This window comes from Neovison vison, chromosome 13 (genome assembly GCF_020171115.1).
Source record: "Neovison vison isolate M4711 chromosome 13, ASM_NN_V1, whole genome shotgun sequence".
Lineage (NCBI taxonomy): Eukaryota > Metazoa > Chordata > Mammalia > Carnivora > Mustelidae > Neogale > Neogale vison.
In genome coordinates this window covers 106682759-106703437 of record NC_058103.1, presented here as the reverse complement: position 1 = coordinate 106703437, position 20679 = coordinate 106682759, and the positions used below count along the sequence as shown (strand labels likewise).

The following is a 20679-nucleotide window of genomic DNA, read 5'->3' as shown; positions in this document are numbered from 1 at the left end:
AACACTATTGATACAACCTGCATGAATCTTCAGAGAATTATGCTGAGTAAAAAGAGAATCCCAAAAGGTTATGTACTATATCATTCCATTTATATAACATTCCTGAAAGGACTAAGTTACATAAAGGAGTACAGGTTAGTTGTTGCCTAAGGTTAAGGAAGGAAAGTTAAGTGTGGCTATAAAAGGGAACCTGGAAGCAATGATATGGAAATGTTCTGTATCTTGACTGTATCAATGTCAGTGTCAGGGATGTAATATTGTACCACTCTTTGGCAAGATATTTCCATTGGGAGAAACTGAGTGAAGAGTACAGAAGCTCTCCCTGTATTATTTCTTACAACTGCACACAAATATACAATTATCTCAGAATAGTTTAATTTTAAATACCTAATTTTGCAGCATGGTCTTTCCTTCCCCTCCAGCGGTTTCCCATTGTTTTTAAGATAGGAGATCCTGGAAACCTTCGCTCTGTCCTCCCAGGCTCCCTCCAGGCTTTCTAGACTCCATCAGACATGAAGAACAAAGGCAAAAGGAAATGTAGATCAAATTAATTTCCTTACAATTTGCTGCCCATTGACAAGCAGAAAAGGACATTCCTCCAGAAATTCCCAATTATCTTTTTTCTTTTTTAAATTATTTATTTGCGATAGAGACAGTGAGAGAGAGCATGACAGGCGATAGAGACAGTGAGAGAGAGCATGACAAGCGAGGAGGTCAGAGGGAGAAGCAGACTCCCCATGGAGCTGGGAGCCCGATGTGGGACTTGATCCGAGGACTCCAGGATCGTGACCTGAGCTGAAAAGGCAGTTGTTTAACCAACTGAGCCAGTCGGGCACCCCAGCTCCCAACTATCTTAAAGTTAATACTTTGCTAGAGGAAAAAAGCAACCTTAGCTTGACCACAGCCTGGCCTAAAGGATCCTCTAAGTATTCTTTAACATATGAACATCTTTTTGGAAATTTCCTTTGTTTCTACCCCCACGCCAACTTAAAAGTATATAACCAATCCCAGTGCACCTCTTCCTGCCCATGGGTCCTGTTTCCGTGCTTCCATAAAATCATCTTCTGTGCACCCAAGACGTCTCAAGAATTCCTTCTTGACTATTAGCTCCAGGACCCCAACATCACATTACCTCCATACTGGCACTCTTTCAGTTCCCCGACTAGACCTACTATTAAAGAGTTTTTATAAATGCTGTTCCTATCTGAACTGTGCTTCTCTCCAACTCCTACTTGTCAGGCTGAAATCCTTAAGACAGTCTCCCGTAACTTCTTTGACTAAGTCAAAATCTATAAGCTCTTCTTGCCCGGTGTTTTCCTCTTTGGTAGTACTTCCATTCACCGCTGCACTTCTGCATTTGTTTGCACAACTACTTAATTAATGTGTTTTCTTTACAGGTAGTTTCACACGCGAAACTGCATCTATTAGTTACAATGTTTGCTGCGCAGCTGGCTCCCACCTAGAATGCTCAAGATCAGTACTTAGAAATTGAAGAAATGAAGGAACGCCCACACACGCCTGGGGCTCTCGGGGCCGGGCGCATCCTGCTGGTGTCGCGCGTGTACTACGTCACTTCCTCCCCGGAAGACACTCTTTCTAGGGGAACCACTCAAATTCCTGTCACTGCTCAGACTCCCTCCGTGGTGGATATGGCTTTGCCGCCCTACTTCGCCCCAGGTCGCGCAGGCCCTCCGCCTCCGCAGCCGCCGCCTCCCGCTCCCTTTGGCTGTCCGCCACCGCCGCTGCCCTCCCCGGCTTTCCCGCCGCCTCTTCCCCAGCGGCCCGGCCCCTTTCTGGGGGCCTCCGCCCCCTTCCTCCAGCCCCCGCTGGCTCTGCAGCCCCGGGCCCCCGGGGAAGCCTCTCGCGGCGGCGGCGGTAGCGGTAGCGGCGGCGGCGTCTTCTACCCGGTGCCGCCACCGCCGCTGCCTCCGCCGCCGCCCCAGTGCCGGCCCTTCCCGGGGACCGACGGTGGCGAGCGGTCGCGGCCGCCGCCGCCAGGCCCGGGGCCGCCCTGGAGTCCGCACTGGCCTGAGGCGCCGCCGCCGTCCGACGTGCTTGGGGATGCGGCCCTGCAGCGCCTACGCGACCGGCAGTGGCTAGAGGCGGTGTTCGGAACCCCGCGGCGGGCCGGCTGCCCGGTGCCTCCACGCGCGCCCGCCGGGCCCAGTCTGGGCGAAGTGCGCGCACAGTTGCGCGGGGCTCTGCACCTGGTGCGGCGGCTGCGCGACCTGGGTCAGGCCCTGCGCGAGGCCGAGGCCGATGGCGCGGCCTGGGTGCTGCTGCATGCCCAGGCTGCGCCGCTGCGCGCCCAACTCGCCGAAAGACTACAGCTGCTGACCCAGGCCGCCTATGTGGGTGAGGCGCGGCGGAGGTTGGAGAGGGTCCGGCGCCGCCGCCTGCGGCTTCGCGAGAGGGCCCGAGAACGCGAAGCCGAGCGGGAGGCTGAAGCCGCGCGGGCAGTGGAGCGCGAACAGGAGATTGACCTTTGGAGGGTCAAGTGCGTGCAGGAGGTGGAGGAGAAGAAGCGGGTAAGAGCCGCAGCTGCGCGGTGTCCGGGGGTAGTGATGTTTGGAACCTGAAGGGCCGTGAGGCTTTGCGCTGTTGTTTCCGATGCTTAAGCCTCCTTTTCTTCATCCTTAAAATAAAAAGGTAGCCAGGCTTTCCGACCTCCTATCTTCACGTTGATTGCATGTAAATGACGTGTAGTACTAAACACAAATGCTCAGGTGCACTGCGAGTCCTGTAAACAAGGTCTGGGATTACGCAGTGGCGTTGCAGGGATGACAGACGTCCGGTCTCCTGCTACAATGTTCTATTTAACTAACGTTCAAGGCGAACAAAAATCTGGGTTCCTGTTTCTTATATGGGTCTGCTGATTTTAATACAAATATAGAGCACTTGGTGCCTTACCCTAATTGGCTAATGGGGCAGTAGTGATGCCTTTCCCAAGGTTACTTTGTTTAGGAATTTTAACCCACATATCCCCAGGTTTTTTTTTTTTTTTAAAGATTTTATTTATTTATCTGACAGAAAGAGATCACAAGTAGGCAAAGAGGCAGGCAGAGAGAAGGAGGAAGCAGGCTCCCCGCCGAGCAGAGAGCCCCACGCGGGACTCGATCCCAGGACCCTGAGATCATGACCTGAGCCGAAGGCAGCGGCTTAACCCACTGAGCCACCCAGGCGCCCCCCAGGTTTAATAGTGGTGTTTTTGAGCACTTACTGCATACTAGAAACTCTGCTAAAGCCCTTGCATATGCCAGATTTTTAATCCCTGTAACAACCGTGAGAGGTAAACTGTATTCTTGCCATTTTACAGATTAGAAAATTGAGGCATAGAGACACTAATTTGCCAACAATCACACAGCTGGTTTTTTAGCAGTTTTACTCCTGATTTGAGCCCATGTTGTCTCCTTTCAAAGCCTGTTAGTCTTCTGTAGGGGCCACGGTGAAATGGAAATTGGTCAGATACTTGTTTAAGGCATTCTCATTATTTTTGGGTGCCTCTAGGTGTTTTCCCCACTCCCTTCACTCTCTACAACCAGCTAGGGTTCCCTCCCTCTTCCTCCTTGTGTCTATTACTGCCCTAGAATCTGAAATAACTCCCCCCCTGAAATATGATGGCGAGCTTTGTCTTCACACCTCCACGAGTATCTGTGCTTTAATGGAGAATACATGGAAGCAACACCATAATCTAAAGGAGTTTGCATCAGTTCTACAGACGTTTAGTAAAGTCCCATTATGTGCCAGACCTGGTGATGGTGATAGGGGTGGATAGGATATAGTGCTTGTCCTTAAGGGGCTTAGAGCCTCATGGGGACCATTCTATACAGCACGGTATGTGTTAGGGTTTCACCTGTAGGTGTTGAAGGAACCCAGAGAAGGAATATCCAGTTTGGGGGATGGTATAAGGGAAGACTCTGTAGGTGATACTGTGACATCTGAACTGAGTCTTAAAGGAGATGTCAAAGCCAAGTGAGAGCAACAGGTGCAGTTCCAGGTAGAGAAGTTAATAGAAGCAGAAGAGGGGAACAGTATGGTGTGGTTATGATGGTGAAAGTACAGGCATTTATTTGATAGATGGGAAGAGAGCTTTAGGCAAAATGATCTTTCTTACCATCCACACTGAGGGGATTGGAGACCAGGTCCTGTGAGTGGTGGTTTGAGGAACCAGTCATTCTGTCTACATGTGAACCAACTTAAGAAGAGTAGGATAGGGTCTTCAGTGTTTGAAAGGCTCTCGTGTCAAAAAATGCTAGGCACTTAAGAACACTGGAGTACAAGCTATGCAACTTGTGTGTCACTAACAGAATTGTGGAGTCCTGGGCCTTTCTAACCCATTCCTTATCTTCCCACCTGGTCTGAATCTTTGGGTTCAGGAGTCCACTTTTTAAAAAAAAAATATTTTATGTATTAATACATAAAATATTAAAAAGAGGAGGACAGAGAGAGAGGAAGGGAAGGAGGCTCCCCACTGAGCAGAGAGCCCAACCCGGGGCTCAATCCCAGGACCCTGGGATTATGACCCGAGCCAAAGGCAGAGGCTTAACCCACTGAGCCACCCAGGCACCCCAGGAGTCCACATTTTTAATAAGAGAGCTTCCAACTTAAAGTTGGTGAAGGTGTTCCTTGGACTACATTTGAACAAATTCCAAGGAAGAAACAAAGATCAGAACCTGCATGGAAACTGCAGAGAAGATAATCCCTTGGTTGGAACAGTGCAGGAGAGGAATTGTGTCCAATGTAGGAAACTGGGAGGGAGATCAGTAGAAACTCTTAACCTTGCAACTGTCTGATCTTCAAAAGCTCACTGCTAGGCAGCTGTTCTCTGCCGTAGAGTTGTTCCAAAAACTAAGTCTGTCTCATGGACTCTCTTTCCAGGAGCAGGAACTTAAAGCTGCTGCTGATGGTGTCTTATCTGAAGTGAGGAAAAAACAAGCAGACACCAAAAGAATGGTGGACATTCTTCGGGCCTTGGAGAAATTGAGGAAGCTCAGGAAAGAGGCAGCAGCAAGAAAGGGTAACCGTGGCTTTGGATTTCTACTTGTATTTATTCCTCTGTTGCCCTGCACTGTCCCTTTCTTTACCCTATCGCCCTCCCCCTGCCGTTTTTTAAGGAAAAATATTTGATAATTTTTTATTTTCACCCAGTAGAGTAATAAAGCTTGTCAGCAGTACCTCAGAACTTTTGAAGCAGGAAGCCTCAGACTTTGTTTACCCCTTGGTTGCCAGGGTTGAAAGAGAGACAGGCGTGGGAACCCATACACTGCTTTCCTTTGACTCATCATTCCTACCTCCGGCATTCCTGACCACGCTTTTCTGAGTGAGGTTGGCCTGGCTGGTCAACTTTGCCCATATACCAAGGCAAAAGCTATCCTACTTTTACTAGGTTCATCAGGAGGTGTTGAAAACTTGGCATGCACCTTCAGATATGTTTCCAACCAGAAACATTGATATTTAAAGAGGTGTGAATGGTTGGACAGGGCAAGGAGTGCCTTGCAGACTCTATGATGTCCTCAGCTTACATGCTTTTGGATCATAAAACCTCAGTCTTCTCCTCTTACCTCTAGAGGGAGCACTGGTTTTCTAGAAGATCCCTAGTTCTGCTTTGAACATTTACCTGTCTTAATCTTTGCTCTTGCCAGTCTGTTCGTGCGGAGGGCCCTCAGTTCTGTCTTTTCCATTTTAAGCTCACACTGTCCTTCAGAACTAAATACACATGCAACATTCTCTATCCTTCCCTGATTTGGGCTGAGGTGACCTCCTCCTCACTTGCATCTGACTTGGACCACATGCTACGTAGGCTGTAGGCCATTGATATTCACCAGGGATATTTGAGAACACATAAATTAGCAAGTATTGTGATAGCAGATGACTTCCCTTGTGTGTTTTAAGGTATAAATGGAACCTGTGAGTCAGGCCCGTAATAAAGTTTCATTGGGATATGACCGTTGTGGATTCAGCCAAGCACATTCACTAGCTAAGTGGTTAGCTTCTGCATGCCAGCCTTCAGAGTAACTGATTCAGATTCAGGCCTTAGACGCAGATGACCCCATAGCACATTCATGAGTCAAAGGGGAGTTCGCATCTATGGTGTCTACCTTATCCCTTCCTTGGGGAATGAAAACCTGAGGGCTTTTGTTTAATATTCTCCTGCTCCATGCCCTCCGTGAGGTGAGTGGTCAGCAAACTTTGCCAAGTAAATTTCCTAGCGTAATTTCTCACTATTAGTCTTCCTCACTTTGGTCCAAAAGAAGGGGACGGAATTTTGGAGGAATTGTGATCTGTTTTTAAAAAAGCAGCTTCCCTGGAGTTAATGGACTTGAATGTAAAATGATTTGGTAACTAGCTGCTGGTTCCATTACATACTTAAAACTTTTCCTTCAAGGTGTGTGTACCTCTAAGTAAGGGCTCAGAATGAGGCTGGGTATGTAAACAGGGCCACACTGCAAAGTGTCTTAGGGACCAGACTAGACTGCTCACCTATGCTGAAAGCTGAGGGGAGCCAATGAAAATTTTAAGCAGAAAGTGAAATGACAGCGGTGATTAGTGCTGGTGGAGCAGAGAAAGTTTTGGAGCATCTAGGATGGAGGGAGAAGAGGAGAGAGACTGAGAAGACTGTTCAGTAGTCTGACCGTGGATAATATGGGAGTGTGAACTAAGGATCAGATGGTGGGTTGGAGAAAAGTAAATGGGTTTAAGAAATATGAATAAAGGAGAGAGGGAGTGTATAAGTAAATAACTTGGGGAACTCAGCCATGGGAGGAGGAACAGACTTGGGTTTGGCGAGTTCAGTGTGGGACATGGTCAGTTTTAGGTGCCAGTGGTACATCCTGGAGAAGAGGTTATCAGCACGTAGCCACAAGTAGGCATGACCTTCAGGAAGTTGTACAGTGCGAGGTGAGGGCCAAAAAGACAAAATCCTTGGGAATGTCAAAATCCAGATGGATAAAGGTGTGGTCACAAGAGAGGTCTGAGATAAGAGAAGGTAGGTCACCTCCCTCCTGAAAAGTGGCAAATGCCCAGAGTTATCTTGAGCAGGTTACCCAGACATCTCTTTGCCTTGGTTTCCTCATCTGTAAGAAGGAGTAATGATGGTACCTAAAGATTGAGGAAAATCCATGGATATTAATACCCAGTAGATGATCAGTGAACTGCGCTGGGTGCATTTCAGCAGAACGGTATTGGTAGAAGCCAGACTAGACTAGATTAAAGAGGGAATAGAAGGTGAGAAAAGCAAACAGTGAGTTTAACTTATTAAAAAGTTTGCCTGTGGGCGCCTGGGTGGCTCAGTGGGTTGGGCCGCTGCCTTCAGCTCGGGTCATGATCTCAGGGTCCTGGGATCGAGTCCCACATCGGGCTCTCTGCTCAGCAGGGGGCCTGCTTCCCTTCCCCTCTCTCTGCCTGCCTCTCTGCCTCCTGTGATCTCTCTCTGTCAAATAAATAAATAAAATCTTTAAAAAAAAAAAGTTTGCCTGTGAAGAAAGAAGAGAAGAATATTAGTATCTGACAGCATAGAGGGGTGGGTGGTAATCTTAGGGTCATGGGGAAAAGTTGAACACATTTCATTGTGGAGCAAAGGTATGAATAGAGGGAGGGGATCAGAGAGAAGCAGGAGGGATAGTTGATGGCTCAAGGTCCTGCAGGAGCTAGGGAGACTCTGATCCCAGGGAGAGGGATTAACTTAAGTGTAGAAGGAGCCATCTTTTTTTTTTTTTTTAAAGATTTTATTTATTTATTTGACAGACAGAGATCACAAGTAGGCAGAGAGGCAGGCAGAGAGCAGCAGAGGGGAAGGGAGAAGCAGGTTCTCCAATGAGCAGGGAGCCCGACATGGGGCTCGATCCCAGGACCCTGGGATCATGACCTGATCTGAAGGCAGACACTTAACTGGCTGAGCCACCCAGGAGCCCTTTGAAGGATCCATCTTCCACTGGAATGAAAATGAAGGAGACAAGGATGGGTAGTCATGCAGATGAGTGAAATGGGGACTGAAAGTTAAGAGATTTCCTGCCTACTAGCCTGTTTTAACTGAGATAGGATAGATGGTTTGCTCAGAGACCATAGAGAAGGAAGGCTTTAGGAGAGCAGTAAAGGTTTGAAATAACTGCTGTGAAGAATGAGTAGAAGCCTACTAGAGACCGCTTGGGAGTACGGTTGTAGGGAGGTGCTACGGGCGCAGCTGATGTAGTTGAGTACTGGCGCTGGATCACATGATCAGATGACTTCTCCCAGGAGTGCTCTGCGACTGGCAGGTGAGCACAGGGCTGTGAGGGTTTTGCTTTAAGACTGACCACAAGTGGGGCGCCTGGGTGGCTCAGTGGGTTAAAGCCTTTGCCTTCAGCTCAGGTCATGATCCCAGGGTCCTAGGATCGAGCCCCGCATCGGGCTCTCTGCTCGGTGGGGAGCCTGCTTCCCTACCCCACGCCCCCTGCCTGCCTCTTTGTCTACTTGTGATCTCTGTCAAACAAATAAATAAAATCTTTAAAAAAAAAAAAAAATGAACCAAGTTTTGGTGTGGATGAGTAGAAGGCGAGGTAGATTTGGATACATTCAGTTGGAGGTTTTAATAAAGCCGACAGTCTCCAGGGAGGAGGACATAAGTACACTGAGAGGGTAGAAAGACCTAGTCAGAGAAGAGAAGAATCATGCTTAAGACTTTAGAGGTAGCAGCTTTTTTTCTCATCATGCGAAGATTCAAAGACTGGACTAGGCTCTAAGGTGTAGGGGACTGAAGGGAAAAGAAGGCATTGGTATGTAGGTCCTGCAAGAACCCGAGGAGTGAGTGGGAGGGGTGGAGGGAACCTAAACTGTGTTAGTACATGGGATCAAGAGAAAGAGTGGGTGAGGATTGCCATTTCTCAATCTGTGTCATGCTGATTAGAAGTGATCAATGAAAGGTTGATGGAGGTATGGATTCGAGGTGCAGCCCCAGCAGCCTGAGATGGGAGCAGGCCACCATTCCTCATGGGGAATGTCTATATTTTGGCTGTACTGGCAGATTGTAGTACTGTCTGTCTGGCCCTTTACAGAAAAAGTTTACCAATTCCTGATCTAGGTAAAAGAGTTAAACAATCATGAAATTATTATGAAACAGAGTAGTGACAGCTTGAGCTTCTCAGTGCATAAGAATTTTGTGTGTATTTGGAAAATAGTTTGCCACTTCGTAGAAGATGGATTTGAGATGTAGAGTTTCTTTCTTTTTTTTTTTTTTAAAGATTTTATTTATTTATTTGACAGACAGAGATCACAAGCAGGCAGACAGGCAGGCAGAGAGAGGGAGAGGAGGAAGCAGGCTCCCTGCTGAGCAGAGAGCCCGATGCGGGACTTGATCCCAGGACCCTGAGATCATGACCTGAGCCAAAGGCAGCGGCTTAACCCACTGAGCCACCCAGGTGCCCCTGAGATGTAGAGTTTCTATAGTTGGTAATGAGTGACTGGAAACCTGTTCAAGCAAAGCAGTTAGGAGAAAATGACCTGGAGAAATGTTAGCCTTTCAGGTGAGGATAGGAGAATGAATTCCACAACCACTTAGTGGTGATGGTTGGAGGAGAAAACAGACCTTCAAAGGCCTGAATCAGTCAGCTCTTTCAGGAAGCAGTTTAGTACCACATTTAGGTGATCCTGGAAGTACTCATAAACATTTCTTCTCTTGAGGATTTATCCTAGAGAAATAATCTGTAGAAGGAAAAAAGTGACATGTCCCAGAGTATTGATTGTAACAGTATATGATAATAGGACATTTGGAACAGCCTAAGTGTCCAGGAATAGGGAGCTTGTTAAGTAAATTATGGTACATTGATTTGATGAAACAGGATAGAGACATTCAGTAATGATAAAGGCTGGAAAAGAAGGTAGAGAATTGAAATGGAGATGTAGAAATTGTACATACTGTGTTGAACTGTGTGACATTGCTAATGTACGGTTGAGCAAAAATTACTGCAGGCTCAATGGGAAATAAAAATGGTTGACTATGTATGTGGTGTGCAAATTTTTATCTTCCTTGAATCTGGCCTTGTTAAGATGCTTCCATAATAAATACATTTGCCTTTAAAATCTTTGTGGATGGCCCACACCCACATCACTCCAGGATGAATCACCAGCAGCTTCTCTGTTTCAGGGCCGGTGGTAGTGAGTACACAACTGTAACCCACTCAAGTGTTCATTAAACTTTAAAACATTTCCTTAGGAAATTTTTAAAAAGACTTTATTTATTTATTTGAGAGAGAGCACAAGCCAGGGGAGGAGCAGAAAGAGGGAGAAGCGGACTCTCTCCTAATCGGGGAGAGTGATCCGGGGCTTGATTTCATGACCTTAGCCAAAATCAGGAGTCATTTAAGGATCTGCCTTTGGTTCAGGTCATGATCCTGGGGTCCTGGGATGGAGCCCCACATTGGGTTCCCTGCTCAGTGGTGAGTCTGCTACTCCCTGTAACCCTCACCCCACTTATTTTCTCTCTCAATAAATAAAAAATCTTTTTTTTTAAAGATTTATTTATTTGTCAGAGAGAATGAGCACAGGCAGAGGCAGAGGGAGAAGCAGGCTCCCTGCTGAGCAAGGAGCCCAATGTGGGACTCGATCTCAGGACACTGGGATCCTGACCTGAACCAAAGGCAGCTGCTTAACCAAGTGAGCCACCCAGGCATCCCAATAAATAAAAAAAATCTTTAAAAAATTTTTTCACTCGTGCACAAAAATAGAACACTTAAATAAAATGCCCATAAGTCAACTATAATGCAATTATCATACATAACAAAATTAGTAATAATCCTTTGATATCACCTATTAACTGGTCTGTAATCAAATTTTCCCAATTGTGGCACTAGCTATGTTGCCTGTCCTATTAGCTGACCTCACATTTAAATCAGGGTGACTAACCATCCCAGGTTTCCCAGGATGCTGGGCTTTCAATACTAAAACTGAACAAACTGAAGTATTTGGTCGTCCTACACTAAGCAGTAGACTGTGAGGTCAGTTGTGATTGGTTATGTGTATTTCTTCCTCATTACCCAAGTGTGTTCTCCCAGAACTTCAGGCTCCATCAACAGGAGAATTGTTTATTGGTTAGTCTGGGAGCCTGTGCTATGGGAATATCAGAATGAAGAAGTATAAGATAGATCCTCTCTCTGTCTTTTTTTTTTTTTGAAGATTTTATTTATTTATTTGACAGACACAGTGAGAGAGGGAACACAAGCAGGGGGAATGGGAGAGGGAGAAGCAGGTTTCCCATTGAGCAGGGTGCCCGAGTACCCTGGGATCATGACCTGACCTGAAGGCAGCCGCTTAATGACTGAGCCACCCAGGCCCTGAGAGATCCTCTCTTTAGTGAGATCATTGCCCAACCAAAGGATCAAAACCATTAGAAACAAATAAAATCAGGTTAAGTGGAATGATCCAGAGAGAGGAGTTAGGGAAAGTCAGCCAGGGTGGGGTCAGACTAATTGGAGACTCGGGATCAAATTGAACCTTGAAGATTGGTTAGAATTTACAGATTCTGAGCAAACTCATAGTGTAAGTAGAGCTTGATCCTGGAGTCCCGGGATCGAGTCCCACATCAGGCTCCCAGCTCCATGGGGAGTCTGCTTCGCTCTCTGACCTTCTCCTCGCTCATTCTCTCTCTCACTGTCTCTCTCTCTCAAATAAATAAAATAAAATCTTAAAAAAAAAAAAATTAAAAAAAATTATTAACACATAATGTATTATTTGTTTCAGGGATACAGGTCTGTTGTTCATGAGTCTGACACAATTCACAGCACTCACCATAGCACATAGCCTCCGCATTGTCCATCACCCAGCCGCCCCCTCCACTCCAGCGACCCTCAGTTTGTTTCCTGAGATTAAGAGTCTCTTATGGTTTGTCTCCCTCTCTGGTTTCATCTTGTTCCATTCTCCCCTCCCTTCCCCTAGGATCCTCTGTCTTGTTTCTCAAAATTCCTCGTATCCGTGAGCTCACACGATAATTGTCTATCTCAGATTGACTTATTTCGCTTAGCATAATGCCCTCTAGTTCCATCAGCGTCGTTGCAAATGGCAACCTAAATGGGGCTTTGAGTCTGCTCATTAGAACGCTGATTTGGGGATAAATTTTAGAGATAACTATCTCTAAAATACCATTCGGATCTCTGCCTAGGTGTCTGTCCCCCAGCCTCAGCAGATGAGACTTTCGAGCATCATCTTCAGCGACTAAGAAAACTAATTAAAAAACGCTCTGAATTGTATGAAGCTGAAGAGAGAGCCCTCAGAGTCATGTTGGAAGGAGAACAAGAGGAAGAGAGGAAAAGAGAACTAGAAAAGAAACAGAGGAAAGAAAAAGAGAAGATTTTACTTCAGAAGCGTGAAATTGAGTCCAAGTTATTTGGGGATCCAGGTAAGTTCCTCTGTAACCAGGGGAGAAAAGGAAAATACTTGATTGGCCCCTTTTATTTTTCCCTCATGGATGATCTCAATGTAAGCTAAGAGGTGGTAGGCAGCTAATGGCACCTGCAAGATTTGAAATTCTAAACTGTGTACTGGAAATCACAGATAAAGATGAAATATTTGACCACATTGTCATAGTCACAGGCTCAGTTAGCTTGTGTGGAGAAATACACTGTGAATATGAAGAATGATGATGTGGTAATGTGCCTTTCTTTTGCAGATGAGTTCCCACTCGCTCACCTCTTGCAGCCCTTCCGACAGTATTACCTCCAAGCCGAGCACTCCCTGCCAGCCCTCATCCAGATAAGGTCAGAGGAACACTCTCCATGTTGCCTTCCCCCTGGGTAGCAAGTAGCCCTTGAGGTGCTTGTGTTGTCGAGGTCTATTGCTATATTGCTTGCTGGCCCTCTTGTTTTTTTTTTTTTTTAATTCCTTTTGGGTTTATGTAAAGTTTTGAGGTTCCAAGGATACCACACATGCCTTTAGTCCTCAGTCCTTGAGAAGTAGATGTCTCTGTTTTAACAGGTGAAGAAACTGTAACTCAGGTTGTGATTTGCCCAACAAGTATCGTCTCATGCTGTAACTGTTGTATTAAAGTGTTGGCTTCCTTTTCCTAATTCTCTTATGCTGCTAAGTAGACCAAGGGTAGGAAACCCTCCCTGCCTACTTGCCTGTGGAGACTGTTTAAGTGCCATACCGTCCTGTAAGTTCCACAGGTCAGAGCCAGGAGAGCTAGGAACAAGGAGTCGCATCTTAATCTGCAGTTACTAATGAGCTGGGTCAATTTTCAGCGCTCTTGGGTCTCACTTTCCTCACCTACAAATGCAAATGGTGGACTAGAATGTGGCCTTCAAACTTCAGCAGTAGTGCCCTTCCCAGAGACAGTCTTCTGAGAAATCCATTTGTAAAATAGTTAGAATGAGCGAATTCCTTAGGCAGTTCAAATCTGTTATTGACTGGAAGCGCTTTGTTGTTGTCTAGATTCCCCAGAACATCTGCTTGGGGCCTCATGGTCTTGAAAGCCTGGTTTGAAAATCACTGAACTAAGCGATCTCTCAGGTTCCTTCCAGAGCTCTAGTGATGCTTTGGAGCATACCAAGTTGGTGTTCTGGGAAAAGCATATTTCTGGCTAACATACAAGTTTTAGCTTCTGAACATAAGTACAGTTGATTCTCATCATTCACCATAGTTATATTCTGTAAAGCTGCAGGTAGTGAATTAGAGAATACTGGACTGCTACCCCTCGGGGAAATACGGGGTTAGGTTCCTGTCAGCCTGAAGCCACAACCTTTTCCATCAACCGATCAATACATAACATCGTTTTATGTGGATTTCTTTTTAAAAACGTATTATTTAATATATATTGTCAGTTCATTAACATTGAATTTCTAGCCAGCAGCATTGTAACTCCTGCCTCAACATAGCTTCTTTAGCACGCACGTATTCTCTGTAAGGCATACCCCAGCCTTCTCACGCTAGCTAGCACTGTAGCAGTGTACCAATAAAAGCACAAATACGTGGAAAATGTGGTACTAAAGAGACTGCAGAAAGGACACTTTTTTACAGTGTGAGGTTGAAAACAGGCAGACGGCGTCACCTTATTCAACTTCAATTGGGAATGTGCCTGTCAGGGACTCAGATTTTTCACTGCTCTGTGCATGTTGGCAAGTGACCACTAAAGCCCCACGAGTAATGATTGTGTGGTTGCAAATGAATTTTTGTGAATGGGCACATTTGCAGATACGGAACCTGCAAATAATGAGGATCAACTGTATATTCATTATTTGGTTATCCATAAGATTGTAAGTTCTTTGCAGTTTTTTATCCTTTATATGTACATTTAAGAAATACGATCTTTGCATAATGCCTAGAAATCAAGTTCTTTAGCAGACTAGTACATCAGTGATTTGAAAGCTAAGTCCTGAAATAGAGTATTTAGTTGCTGAACATGTTGCTTGGAATAAAACAGAAGTAAACTGTTGTTCTACAATGTTCTTATTAAGGCATGATTGGGATCAGTACCTGGTACCATCTGATCATCCCAAAGGCAACTCCGTTCCCCAAGGATGGGTCCTTCCCCCGCTCCCCAGCAACGACATCTGGGCAACGGCCATTAAGCTGCATTAGTAAAGATGCTCCCGGATTGTGGTCCTGCCATGGCTCTTTCCAGCTCTAAAAACGAGTGATGCCACCATCTTCTTATGCTGTAGACTAAACCACAGCCTCCAAACTCCATATGGCATTGCCCTACCCAGAAGTTACGTTTTCCTTGTGTGCTCTGTCTTGGCCAGAGATGCCTCTTGAATCAGGAGATTAATATGGTTCTTCAGGAAAGGACCTAGGTGAACTGGGGTTATTACAACAGGCAGTGGGCTTGGTTCACCAAATTTGCCTCTGTTTTGAAGGGGCTTGGTCCAGAGTGACTTGTTCATTTACTCTCAACGGCCTTGTGTGTGATGGGTAAGTATGTTCAACACAGGCGTGCACTGGGTAGACTTAGCAGCCTTTCCCCCGGTACTGAGTGTGAAGGCAGGCTTGATGCAAAACCTCCATAATCTCCCTACCCAGAGAACTCTCTGACTTCCAGGAGGAAAGGTCAGAAATGCCTTATCTTTGGTTTGTGACTCTTGAGAGGCTGCAGGCTGCAGGCGAGGCTGCCAGAAAAGCTTGGTGGAATCGTCTGGTGGTCCCACAGAGAACTTGGAAAACCTCTACCCATATCAGATTGTGTTTTAATGGATAACGGCTGCATTTTCCTGTGTTAGTAGGATCCTAACAAAAACACCTGGTTTTTAAGTTCCCAGAGGTCTAGAGGTTCAGTATCCCCATTGATAGACATTTATTCCCTATGGGAGTGGGACCATAACCTCACTCAGTCACATTATAGGGGCCGGTATAGCTGTGGAGTTTACTTAGAAACTCAAGCTTCCAGAAGCACCCATGTAGTTAAAGCTGGGAGGAAAACAGATAAAAATCAAATTAATTTTACGATATTCATTAATAAATATTATTATGCCTGGAAATGATCGATCATATAACATGTCAAGGGTTTTATTTCATTTTGCTCTTTGTCATCTATTGTGTTATTTATATTTCCAAAAAGCTGAATAAATACTATTTTTATTTTTTAGCTTGAGCCTTTTGCCCCCATATTTGTTGCCTACCAAATCACTACACACACTTTCGCATTGACAAAACACATTCTCACCCCAAAATGCAAATTTGTGAAATAGACATTTGCTGTAGGGAGGTGAACCTCAAGCACCAAACTTAGTGGAATCCAACTCAGGGTAAGCAGGAAAGGACACCAGCTTAGGAATGATTTCATGTAGTTGGAAGCTCTGGGGTGCAAGATGCTGACACCTTTGTTCATTTTGGTTAAATCTGCACTGTTAAATTTATATATTTTGCATTTGAGAGTTAACAGATATGCCTAAGTATGCCTAAGCTCATAAACCTTAAAATCTAATGCGATTAGCCTCCCATAACCCCAAAGGCCTGTGTGTCCTTTTGCTCTCTGATGAGATACAGAAAGAGTAGAAATAAAAGATGAATTGTATGATGTGTTCAGTGTCCAGGCAGCCTTGTCACTAAAACATCTACATTGAAAGGCGCACAAGCGTGAGGCAGAGATTCAGGAAAACTCAGCAGAACCCAGGGGGCATTTAACCCCAGGTGGAAAAAACCATCCCTCCTTCCTCGTTCAGCTTCCTCAAAGTTTTAATAAAGTAAATGTTATTTCTGTCTTTCGGTTGGTTTTGTTTTGTAAGTTCTTCCTGGCTTATCGCCTTGTGTGGTGGCAGTGGCTACAGCCTCTGGTTCTAAATGAGTTTAGAAAGAAAGAATAGTGTCTTTAACGAATTATACTTCTGAAAATATGGACAGTGTCATGGTAATCTTTAACCACAGTGTTTTTTCATTTATCATGGAAAATTTCCAACATTCAGAAGTAAAGAGAATAGTATTATTTTTTCTATATACCCCTCATATGGCTTCAAATACCTTCCAACTTGTAGCCAATCTTGTTTTATCTATATCCCCACCACTCTGGATTATTTTGAAGCAAATCCCAGACACAGTCATAAGTATTTAGTATGTGTAGCTCTAAAAAGATATTTTTACAACTTAACCATAGTGCCATTATTGCACTAGAAGAAATGAATGACTCCTTAATATCCTCAAATACCCAGTCAGTATTCAGATCTCCTTATCTCATGTGTTTTACATTTTGTTCAAATTAAGATCTAGGTGCAATCCATATGTTGTTACTGGTTGATGATGTCTCCTAAATTTCTGATAATCCGTAGATCTGTCTTTCTTCCTGTGTATTCTTGTGCTCTCTGTCTCTCCCTTGCAATTTATTTTTAATTTTTTTAAAGACTTTATTTACTTGACAGAGATCACAAATAGGCAGAGAGGCAGGCAGAGAGAGAGGAAGGGAAGCAGGCTCCCCGCTGAGCAGAGAGCCCAATGCGGGGCTCGATCCCAGGACCCTGGGACCATGACCTGAGCCGAAGGCAGAGCCTTTAACCCACTGAGCCACCCAGGCGCCCCATCCCTTGCAATTACTTGAGGAAATTGGGTCATTTTTTCCCTGAAGAGTTTCCAGTCAGATTTTCCTAATTGCATTCTTGTGACAGCATGTTCCTCTGTTTCCATATTTCCTGTAATTTAGTGGTGAGAGCTGTCCTGTCCCAATAGGATAGACATGTATGGCTATTCGGCACTTGAAATTGAGAGTTTGAGGGGCACCTGGGTGGCTCAGTGGGTTAAAGCCTCTACCTTCGGCTCAGGTCGTGATCCCAGAGTCCTGGGATCGAGCCCCGCATCGGGCTCTCTGCTCTGCAGGCAACCTGCTTCCACCTCTCTCTCTCTGCCTGCCTCTCTGCTTACTTGTGATCTCTGTCTGTCAAATAAATAAATAAAATCTTAAAAAAAAAAAAAAGAAATTGAGAGTTTGAATTGAAACTGAGCTTGAATTGAGATGTACAGTTACATGCATGGATGACATATTTGTACTGGAAAGCACTGTTAAAGAGTGTACATGTTTCTTGACTACATGTTGATTGGAATTTTCTGAAAAGAATATTTTCCAGGGCCTATGAAATACCTTTTTTAAAAAAATTTTTATTTATTTGTTTGACAGACAGAGACCACAGTAGGCAGAGAGGCAGGCAGAGAGAGAGGAAGGGAAGCAGGCTCCCCGCTGAGCAGAGAGCCTGATGTGGGGCTTGATCCCAGAACCCTGGGATCATGACCTGAGCTGAAGGCAGAGGCTTTAGCCCATTGAGCCACCCAGGTGCCCCGAAATACTTTTTTTTTTTTTTAAGATTTTTAAAAATTTATTTATTTGACAGATCACAAGTAGGCAGAGGCAGGCAGAGAGAGAGGAAGAAGCAGGCTCCCCGCTGAGCAGGGAGCCTGATGTGGGGCTCGATCCCGGAACCCTGGGACCATGACCTGAGCTGAAGACAGAGGCTTTAACCCACTGAGCTACACAGGTGCCCCTGAAATACTTTCTTTAAAGATCTTATTTATTTGTCAGAGAGCACAGCAGGAGGAGCTGCAGTCAGAGGGAGAACAGGCTCACGGCTGAGCAAGGAGCCTCCTGTGGGGCTCTGTCCCAGGACCAAGACCTGAGCCAAAGGCAGAAGCTTCACTGGCTGAGCCACCCAGACTCCCCCGCTGGAATACTTCTAAAAAAGAAACATCCCCTCATCAACCATTCGGTTACCCTAGGATACAATCTGTATAGGAAAGGCAAATAAGTACCTTTTTTTTTTAAACTCATTTTCAAAGTAAGGAGCTGGTCTCCGAGCATCCTTGAAAGGTGACCAGTGAATTTTAAGTATTGTAAACTCAGACCTAACATAATTTGTCCTCCAACACATTGTTACTATTTTCTTCATTAATTGCCTCACCTTTGGTCAGTGGCAGCCCTTTTAACTCAGTTCCTAAATTCCCACTCAATTCTAGTGTTCTGTTCCCAGTCTGTCTTGTGCATTTCCTTTCCCAAACCAGGAAGCAGTCATTTCTCTAGTGACCCCTGGTTCCTGTTAAGTGGAAAAGGTATTTGTACGCCACATTCTTGCTGATTCTTGTTAGTTGGTTTTTATGCTTATCAGTCAGAACTAGGAATTACAGTCCTGTTGGGCTGGCAGACTTTTTCTAAATCCTGCCTCTTTTTTATACCTATATTCTTTTTATATTGAACATAAATTAATGAAAATAAAGAAATAAACTCATTCAAAGATTAACAAGAAATGTGTTGATTCATCATGTCCTGTATATAAGAATATTTTGTCTTTTTTCCCGGTAGAGGAGACCCTGAATTTGTGAGATACTCTTAACAAAAACCATTTGTTTTTAAGAAATACAAGGAACATTAGGGGTGCCTGGGAGCTCAGTGGGTTAAACCTCTGTCTTTGGCTCAGGTCATGATCTCAGGGTTCTGGGATCAAGCCCCATATCGGGCTCTCTGCTCAGCAGGGAGCCTGCTTCCCCCTCTCTCTCTGCCTGCCTCTCTGCCTACTTGTGATCTCTCTCTGTCAAATAAATAAATAAAATCTTTAAAAAAAAATGCAAGGGACATTAGAAAACAAAGAGATTAGTTATATGTTAAATACTAAGAGTGTTCGGCCCTAGTGGCTGAGTTTATGACGTCAAAGGATTTGCTACAAGCCAACGTCAAAGGATTTGCTACAAGCCAATGTGTAATCACTAAACCCATTCATGTTCCTGTGTCCATGTGACTTGTGCAAGGGTGTATCAAGCAGCTTAGCTGGGATTACATCCTCTGTTGTAGCAGTTCACTTCTACATGTTTTATCCACAGGGAAGTTATCCTGAGAATCACAAGGTAAGTACAAAGTATGTCTTCTTCCATTCAAATAATAACATAGAATATATAGAAGGAATGTGAGTGCTACCAAGTACTAGCAGTGATATATTTAGGGGACTAGAGATTACATGAGGCATTTCCAACTAAATCTTCTTTTTTTAATGCTTAACAACAAATAAACTCTTCCTGTGTAATGTTAACTTTTTTTTTTTTTTAAAGATTTTATTTATTCATTTGACAGAGAGAGGGATCACAAGTAGGCAGAGAGGCAGGCAGAGAGGAGGAAGCAGGCTCCCTGCCGAGCAGAGAGCCCGACGCGGGACTCGATCCCAGGACCCCGAGATCACGACCCGAGCCGAAGGCAGCGGCTTAACCCACTGAGCTTTTTTTAATACTTATTTGACAGAGACAGCGAGAGGGAACACGAGCATGGGGAGTGGGAGAGAGAAGTAGGCTTCCCGCTGAGCAGGGAGCCTGATGCAGGGCTCGATCTCAGGACCCTGGGATCATGACCCAAGCCCAAGGCAGACATATAACCACTGAGCTACCCAGACAGGTGCCCCATAACTGTTAACTTTTTTTTTTTAAGTTTATTATTTGAGTAACCACTACACCAACCTGGGGCTCAAACTCATGCCCCTGGACCAACAAGAGCCACGTGCTCTTCTGAGCCAGGCAGATACCCCTAACTATTAATTTTTGGGTACACCCATTCAGTAGTTCCTGACTTAGCGCATCTGGCTACCTATGAAGAATCTGTTTCCAATGTAGGTTACATTGGCCTGTTGGAATAAACTGATGTTTCTCATAGTCTCTGAAGCAAGGATCCGTTTCTAAGGCAGTTGGTGCTAGAGTGCGTAACTTTGCAGAGCAGTAGGCTCTTCTCAGCTCAGTTCTTGCCAGAATATGGATATCAGGACTTGAACTGTGTACTTGGGAAACCGTTTTTACCGTTTGCTAGGAACGACATTAAATGCTGAAGACAAAAAAGAGCAAAAAGACAATTCCTGCTCTCTTGGAGTTAGAATCTAGCATAGAGAAGCTTAACTGTACAGATGATTAGTTATAATTGCGATACGTACTACAAAGAAAAAGTGGTTAGTCATTATTTCTATTTTCCATTGTTCAAATATATATTAAATGGCTGTTAAGGCTCAGATTAATTTGCTAAATATGAGGGCTATAATGGTGAGCAAAATACCAAGACCCCATACAGGTTTTGAGGGGGATAGATTAATATCCAGCTAATTGATCCAACTATCATAAAAAATGTGCTGAGTGCTTTGAAGGAAAGGTATGGTCCTGTAAGAGTAGCCCCTGCCCCCCGTTTTTTTTCAAATTGAGTTTTGTAATGCATTTAGGTAAAATAGAAAATATATAGTAGCGATAGGAATTGTTAACTCAGCTTACATATGTCTATGCTGG

General features: G+C 44.8%; 1 protein-coding gene across 1 annotated transcript; it reads left to right on the top strand.

Annotated features, from left to right (window-relative positions):
* Positions 1 to 904: 904 nt before the first annotated feature.
* On the top strand, positions 905 to 16160 carry PDCD7 (programmed cell death 7). Its single transcript, XM_044230447.1, has 5 exons — positions 905 to 2528; positions 4879 to 5017; positions 12128 to 12364; positions 12635 to 12722; positions 14418 to 16160. Exons 1-5 carry the CDS (start codon positions 1497 to 1499, stop codon positions 14539 to 14541), a joined length of 1620 nt encoding a protein of 539 aa, XP_044086382.1. The 5' UTR covers positions 905 to 1496; the 3' UTR covers positions 14542 to 16160.
* Positions 16161 to 20679: the final 4519 nt, after the last annotated feature.